Source organism: Malaya genurostris, chromosome 2 (assembly GCF_030247185.1).
Source record: "Malaya genurostris strain Urasoe2022 chromosome 2, Malgen_1.1, whole genome shotgun sequence".
NCBI classification, from domain to species: domain Eukaryota; kingdom Metazoa; phylum Arthropoda; class Insecta; order Diptera; family Culicidae; genus Malaya; species Malaya genurostris.
The window spans coordinates 133,725,423-133,733,374 of record NC_080571.1 but is presented as its reverse complement, the minus strand read 5'-3'; the positions used below and the strand labels follow the sequence as shown (position 1 = coordinate 133,733,374).

The 7,952-nt window shown below is 38.0% G+C and overlaps 1 protein-coding gene across 1 annotated transcript; it reads left to right on the top strand.

Moving 5' to 3' along the window:
- The first annotated feature begins 1,154 nt into the window (after window positions 1-1,154).
- On the top strand, window positions 1,155-4,655 carry LOC131432459 (uncharacterized). Its single transcript, XM_058598747.1, has 2 exons — window positions 1,155-2,625; window positions 4,098-4,655. The coding sequence occupies exons 1-2, from the start codon at window positions 1,644-1,646 to the stop codon at window positions 4,160-4,162; spliced, it is 1,047 nt and encodes a 348-aa protein (XP_058454730.1). The 5' UTR covers window positions 1,155-1,643; the 3' UTR covers window positions 4,163-4,655.
- The last annotated feature ends 3,297 nt before the right edge of the window (window positions 4,656-7,952 follow it).

Sequence of the window (7,952 nt, the reverse complement as noted above, 5' to 3'; positions counted from 1 at the left end):
TAATGACTATTGATTTGTGTAGTTTTGAGACCAGTTTAGGAATTTTTTTACGTGTTTTGTTTCGCCGGTTTAAGTGACGGTGTACAATATTGAACACACTTTACCCTATAACTCCGGAACCGGAAGTCGGATCCAGATGAAATTCTGGAATTCCATATGGGACCACGAGACCTTTCATTTGAATCTAAATTTGTCAAAATCGGTTCAGCCATCTCCGAGAAAACCTAGTAAGACTATTTGACACATACACACACATACATACACACACACAGAGAGAGAGAGAGATTGCTTAGCTCGATGAACTGAGTCGAATGGTATATGACACTTGGCCCTTTGGGCCAATTTTCACTAGTCGGCTTTTCAAGTGATTGCATAACCTTTCTATATGAGAAAGGCAAAACAATAACAAAGCATGTTTCATGCAGCAGTTTGAAAAATATCCATACTTAACTTGAATTTCATACACAGAGGTAACAGGAGCACAGTACTCGGCTAGAGAGAACACAAACAAGCTTTCAACCCAGCCCGGTGGCAAGAATAGAGCGTCCTTTCAAGTGCTATTGTAGCCAACATTTCAGTGAATGCGTCTACTAACCCGTCTATTAGAATTCTTGTGTCGGTTATTGATTTACTCGAGCCGTTTAGAACCAATCCCCATATTTCGCGTTCTGGAATTACAAATACACTTCCATTCAGATAGTCCTTCAAACCGTGTGGTAGGTCCACCAGATCGGCTAATTCTTTATACGCTGATCTATACTGTTTACTACTATTGTATATTGAATTCTTGTTACTTACACTTTAGAGTGTATTCAGCAACACTTCGGCGCAGCGCGCAACACTGCTGTCATTATGAGCAAACTTAATAAATGAGCTAGAGGCTCACTTCTGTTATTTGCAACCAACTGTGTTAGACGTCTTTTTAGTGAACTCAAAAGAAAACCATCTCTGTTCCAGTAACGCTGGAACATATTAGTGGCGACGAGGAAAAGGAAGCTGATTTCGGACACATTTCTAAGGCGCAAGGAAAATTTCGGCGTGAGGAAGCTGTTGGAGTAATTCCGGGCGGCGGATAAATTCGGAATAACAGCGGAACGGCGGAATCGATTTCTGGACAATTTTCAGAAGCTGTGGATAAATTTGCTGTCGACGCTTAAGGTAAGCGTGACTTTTTCATTAAAACAAAAGAAACTATTGTTAAGTGGTTTTTGGTTCGCGAATCCGTTTTGTTCGCAAATTATAAGCGCTTTTGTTAATTGTGATACGCCATTTTGAATTTTTTTTCTCGCGGCGTCAGTTTTGTGGACAATTAAATTTTTTTCCTGTAAAGTTTTCGGTGGAAAGAAAAGTTTTTGCACTATATTAAGAGTGTTTTTTTCTCTTTATTTTGAGAGTTAGGTACAATTTAGCACAGCAGGAGAAATCTGGCTGCGGAAACAATTTGATTGCTGCTTTGGTTCTTCGGAAAAATTCCGTGACTTTGGCATTGCGTTTGTGTGAGTGACGGTTTATTCCGGTGAGTAACAGAAATAATTACAGTTTGTTGTTTTAAAATTTTGACTTTATATAACTTGTAATTTGTGGTGATTTGAAATTGATAGATTTTTGCCTTATATTTCATTTTGATCAGAATTTTGACAAAAATGTCCTACATGGTGGCCCCTAATATTGAACCATACCGCAAGGGCCAATCTTTTGCCACTTGGATAAAGCGTTTGGCGGTTCATTTCCGGGTGAACAAAGTTAAAGATAATGAAAAGACGGATCAGATGTTCATCTTGGGAGGAGATTTTTTGTTCAGTATGGCAGAAATACTCTACCCCACAGAAGCAATGATGGAAGAAGTGTCGTATGAAATTTTAGTGCAAAAGCTTAAGGAGAGACTTGACAAAACTGATTCAGTCTTGCTCCGAAGATATATTTTTGGCACAAAGGTTCAACAATCGGGAGAATCGGCAAGCGATTTTATATTTTCGTTAAAACTCCAAGCGGAGCATTGCGAATTTGGGGAGCAAAAGAATCGTCTTATTCTTGATCGTATTTTGGTTGGGTTGTCTGATGGCTCGCTTAAGCATCGTCTTTTTACGGAGGATAGCTCCAAGTTAACGCTTGAACAGGCGGAGAATATTATCGCTACGTGGGAAATGGCGGCTACTCATTCAAAAGCTTTAACGAACAGCGATGTCGATTTGGTAGCTTCACTGGACACTAGGTACCCTTTGACTCAAGGTAGAGGTGCGGTTATTCAACGGATGAGGGAAGCTCAGCAAAATTTTCACGGTTCGGTAAAAAGTCGACTTGGTGTTCGACCTGAAATACGACCGGCGGAAGATAGTCAGAGAGTACAGTTTCACTCACAGCGTTTTGAACATCGTAATTCGTCGGCTAGTTCAGCTCGTGGTCAATACAAAATGGACGACCAACAATGGCCGATTGATCAGCGTATCTGCTATCATTGCGGACGTAGAGGACATGTGCGAAGGAAATGCTACAAGTGGAAGAACGAGTGCGGCAAGACGGTTAATCGTGTTGACACACAGGAAGCTATTACCAGTGCAAACCATTTAACAGAACCATTAGATAGCTTGAGGATCCAAGATTCGGACTCAGATGGTAATATCTCAGGTGATTTACAGTGTATGAACGTTTCTTCCATAAACAAGATAAGCAATCCATGTTTATTGGATGTTAATATTGAAAATATTCCTGTACAGATGGAAGTTGACAGTGGTTCTTCTGTTTCAGTAATTGGAAAAGAATTGTTTGTTTCTAAATTCAGCCTTCCTTTATTTGAATGCTCTAAACAACTGATAGTGATAAATGGTTCCAGGTTGAAGATATCTGGGGAAGTTAAGGTTAAGGTTGAATATAAAGGAAGAAGAGCTAAATTGCGATTATTGGTCCTTGATTGTAGTAATCAGTTTATTCCATTATTGGGCCGACCATGGTTGGATGAATTCTTTCCCAACTGGAGAAATTATTTCCTGGACGATTGGATGCCAGTGAACAATATTACAAAGATATACAATGAAACATTGATTACTGATTTAAAATTTCCATTTTCTGATATACGTGTCAAGAAACTATGTAAACCGGTAAACAATTTTGGAACTGATTCGATTGGAAAAGGTATCGTTCCAAAAATTGAATCAGCATATGACGTTCGTTTTCTTTTGAAACAAAAAGTTTTGAAGTATTTTGATAAGTTAATGGTGATTTTCGATAAAGAGGACATTTATTCAGTATTTGCAACTAGATTTCAAGCTGGGGTGATTATTTCACAAAATAGTCAAACCGATATAATAAAATTGGCAAATAGAAGTAACACTGGTGACGCAAAAATGAAAAGACGCATAGTTTACTGGAATCGTTTAAGCACTACTATTAAAAGGTTTTTTGCTGCTTGTTATGTTTGTGCAAGTATGGCAAATGTTACAAAACAACAAATTATTTCAAAATGGACACCATATTTCTCTAAATGGGTGGAGGAAGAGATAATAAGAAAAGGAACCAGTATTCCAGATGTTTTGATGGAACTGATTGAACTCTTGTCTCGTTTTGGACTGCCAGACGTTTTAGTATCTGACAATGGTCCTCCGTTCAACTCGCATTCCTTTACAAGTTTTCTGGAAAGACAGCGTATAAAAGTATTAAACAGTCTTTCATATAATCCTGCTAGTAATGGCCAGGCAGAGAGACTGATAAGAACGGTAAAATATGTTCTTAAAAAGTTCTTATTGGAACCGGGAATGCTAGAATTGAATTTGGAAGATCAGATAGATCTATTCCTAATAAATTATAGAAACCATAATATGACGATGGAGGGCAGTTTTCCTTCTGAAAAAGTATTTTCTTATACTCCAAAAATGTTAATCGATTTGGTTAACCGTAAGAAACACTATGAAAAAATGTTAGCGACTTATACTCTAATTGGTGATGATACAAAACCGGATCATGACAATAAGGCGGATCTGCCTGATCTAATAGATACTCTGACACCAGGAGATAGTGTGTGGTATAAACACAATATGTCTCATATACGTGGAAAATGGATTAAGGCATCAGTTTTAAAACATTTCTCTAAAAATTTATTGCAGATCATGGTTGGAAACGAGGCGACTACTACGGTTCATCGAAGCCAAATAAGAATCGTTACGAATAAACGAGGTTCACCATATCAGCCAAGACCATCGATGCGAATGGTCAAGACTGGTCGGCCAATCCTGACTGTCGAGGAACCTGTAGTGGCAACACAAGATGGAAGCGATGTCCGGCAAATACCAGATCGAAATCCAACCGTCGAATGATCCTGATACACAAATTTTTAGATTAAGTAGGAAACGAAAATTTCCACCAGATCCGGTAGCGCTAATTGGCCTACCTAGGCGTTCGAAAAGAGCTAGAAAACCTAGAATCGAATATGAATTCGAATATTTTTGAGTTTGTTGTTACATGAATTATTGTTCATTCTTTTTAAAGGAGGAAGAGCTATTGTATATTGAATTCTTGTTACTTACACTTTAGAGTGTATTCAGCAACACTTCGGCGCAGCGCGCAACACTGCTGTCATTATGAGCAAACTTAATAAATGAGCTAGAGGCTCACTTCTGTTATTTGCAACCAACTGTGTTAGACGTGTTTTAGTGAACTTAAAAGAAAACCATCTCTAGAACCAGTAATACTGGAACATATTAACTACTATGAAAGTACCGTCAAATTCGCTTTCACTAGGTTTATGTTTTGAAAATTTCAGTAGATCAAATTTGATGTCATTATTATTCATGCTTATTTCGTATTCTTCGAAATACGAGAGTGCTCCCAAATCTTCCTTTTCGTCCTATCCAAAGTCTAATTTTCTAGGCCGTCCATGTGCGGATTCCAATCTGATTTTTGTTTATTTTAGAAAGCGTAAATCGTCCAGACTCATCTGCGAGCTGTTTGGCAGGATTTGTGCAAAATTCGACCTTCGATACGAGAACTTGAAGGTTTGCTTAAGGAGCTAATGCATCTTGACATCAAATGTGTCCATTTACTTCAATGCAATAAGACAAATAATGTTGTTTACATCCAGTTTTATAAAGAGTTGGATGTGGAGCACGAGAACATTAAGTACAACATTCCAGTATATATGGAAGATAGTGCTATAGAAGTGCGTGTGCATGATCTTCCCTCAAGCGTCACCGATTCAGATATTCGCAAAACTATGTCCCAATACGTAGAGATTCTCTCTATCGAAAAAGAAAAGTGGAAGAATTTTTGTCGTGAATATGACTTACTTTACTATGGGGTGCCTCTTCAAAATTTACCCTCTGAGAGAGTGATAAGATTTTGATCGTGAATTTCTCTTGTTGTACCTAACGAATCAACATAATTTTTGCTACACGCCATCGGGAATATGATCACAATTTCATGATCAAATTATCAGTTGTGTGACATAATCTCAAATAATTCAAAATTAAACTTCTCTGAAATGTTTGGTATAAACGAGTATCAAAGAGGATAATCCATAAGGCGCGTTTGCCTTGCTCGTATTTTTAAAGCTCATATCTCAGTGATCTGTGAAAGGATTTATATATTTTTACTACCAATAGAATCAAAATTTTTCAACTCAAACGTGTATAGCAAAAGCATTGAAGTATTTCAATAGTACACTATTGAAAAACCTGTCTCATTTGACCCATGTCAACACCAGCCAATCAGAACGCGTTCTGAGGAAGAGAATAAAATATCTGCTGCTGTACTACAAATCGTTCTAGAAACATATTCCGAAAAGTGTTGAATATCGTAGTGAGTTCCTTAATTTGGTCCTTCTGAATGTTAGAAACGAATCCCTACAACATATTGATAGTTTCTTCCAATAAATTATGCAAATATGAAATAATCGACATTAAAATTCTGTATGCGGTTATTTCTATAGCCGTTAGGACCGCCCATTAGTGAAAAAAACTATAAACGAAATCACGTAAAAAAAAATACTCCTAGCAAAAATTGGATCAGTTTGGATTCTATCGCCACTGCGATCTGATGAATTTTGTGTCGTTTGCAAAGCTAGTTTCACTTCCGACAAGAGCGATTACGTCACAGCTGCCAGTCATTTGCATTGATGAAAAAAAACGGTGGAGAGCATTACACAAAATCAGCCGTTCTAATGGCTCAAAAGTTTTCTAATGAACTATTAGGATTTGTTGTTCGCAAATCGAAGGTAAATATCCTCAGCGTAGTACAAATTTAGAACAGTTTGGTTTGATTTGTGCAGTTTTCGCTGGGTAAAATTCACAGTAATCGAGATCAAGTGAAGCCTTCTTTGTTTTTGCGAAAAATGTTTCAGAGTTTAATGTCGTAGAGAATTACGTAATTTGACCCTTCTGAATGCTAGAAACGAATCTCTATAGCATATTGATAGTTTCGTTTAATAAATTAGACCTACTGTATCATTGATCAACCCAGAGAATTAATGTTTTCTTTATTGGAAGATTATAATCGGTTGTAAACGCTTCACCTACACCAACCATATCAGTATCGCACCCACGTACAACAGTTCAGCCTGGAATTAAATGACGGAAGTCAGCGGTATCCATCGGAATTCGAATTCAACTCATCACCTCCATCACAAACGCTTTCATAAAAGGTTCTTTTCAGAGCCATCATTATTTTATTATAAAGAACTATACTGGTTATTTCATAATATTTGTGTTTCAGAATGTTAAATGTAACTAATCTGTACTTTAGTTTAAGTGTGTAGCCCCTCGACTCGCTCAGTGGGTGGTTAGAGGGGAAATTATGTTTACACTCACTACTACTTGTTTGAGCATTGCATTTACTCACCACGGTACTCACTCTTGAACGGGAACTGTAGGAAACCGAAACACCTATAACTGTTGAAAACCAAGATGGACAACCAAAAGGTTGATAAAATATTAGAATATGAAATTTCTAAAAGCGGAACCAGAAAGTCTCCTTCTGGAGAACACTCGAAGACGAGGGCTGACGACTCCTTTAGAGTCCGGAAAACGATATAAAGAAGAGTGTCTTTGTACTAAATCTGTTCATTTTATAGAAACTAAGCTAATTTTTCACATTATTATAATTTATTCAGTACCCTCCCCTGTACATTTAACTTATGGCTAGTGACGTCACTTAATACTCTAACTACTTGCGCTTTTGATGGGTTTTTGTTGGTGTAGGTCCGGTTCTTCCGATCTAGCCGGTCATGATTCCAGCGTGGTAGTAGGTTTTTATCGGCGTCACTCGCAACCTGGATACGTTAACGCCATAGAGCGTAATAGCATCAACGGTGACAATGGCGCCAGATATAGCAATGGCGTCTGAGATGGTGATGACGTCCGGAATGCTATGGCGGTGAGAGATGGTAATGGCGTCGTAGATGACAATGACGTCCATGAACTAGTGGTCTCGTGCTACTTTTCGCAGTGAACCCCTTCGTTCATTACTTTTCCGCTTCAGTGGTTTTCTGGATAACTCGTCGCTACTGGATCAGGTGCTTTTTGGCCTGTGAAAACACACTCCGAACGAAGTCCGAAGCCCAAGAATAAAAGGCCCGCTGGGGACCTTTTATAACGTTTTTAATCTGTGTGAATGTGTTTTCCGTATTTTAATCAACTATTTTTAACACGTACTAACACTTTGTATTCTTTTACTATTAACTATTTAACTTTTAATTCTCTACTGTTATTAGCAAAATCCGAAAACCGCGCGCACTTCTTAATTCTTCAAGTGTTCACATGCGAAAGAAGTATTCTGGCACTCTGCCGAGTGAAGATAAATACCGGTAGTATCAAGATAAATGTCATCGTTATCCCAATACTATCAGCTCTGACAATTATGTTATCAAATATTGGCAGCCCTTTTCCTGGCTGCAACCGCCATAGGTGACATATACCGTAACGCAATGTTCACACCGTCATAATGAAACACCCTGGTTGAGTACATGC

Excerpts from the sequence above, each read along its gene's own strand:
- LOC131432459 (XM_058598747.1), top strand. The coding sequence starts at position 1,644 with ATGTCCTACATGGTGGCCCCTAATATTGAACCATACCGCAAGGGCCAA. Across the intron at positions 2,626-4,097 it reads CTCAGATGGTAATATCTCAG|ATCATGGTTGGAAACGAGGC; the intron begins GTGATTTACAGT and ends AATTTATTGCAG.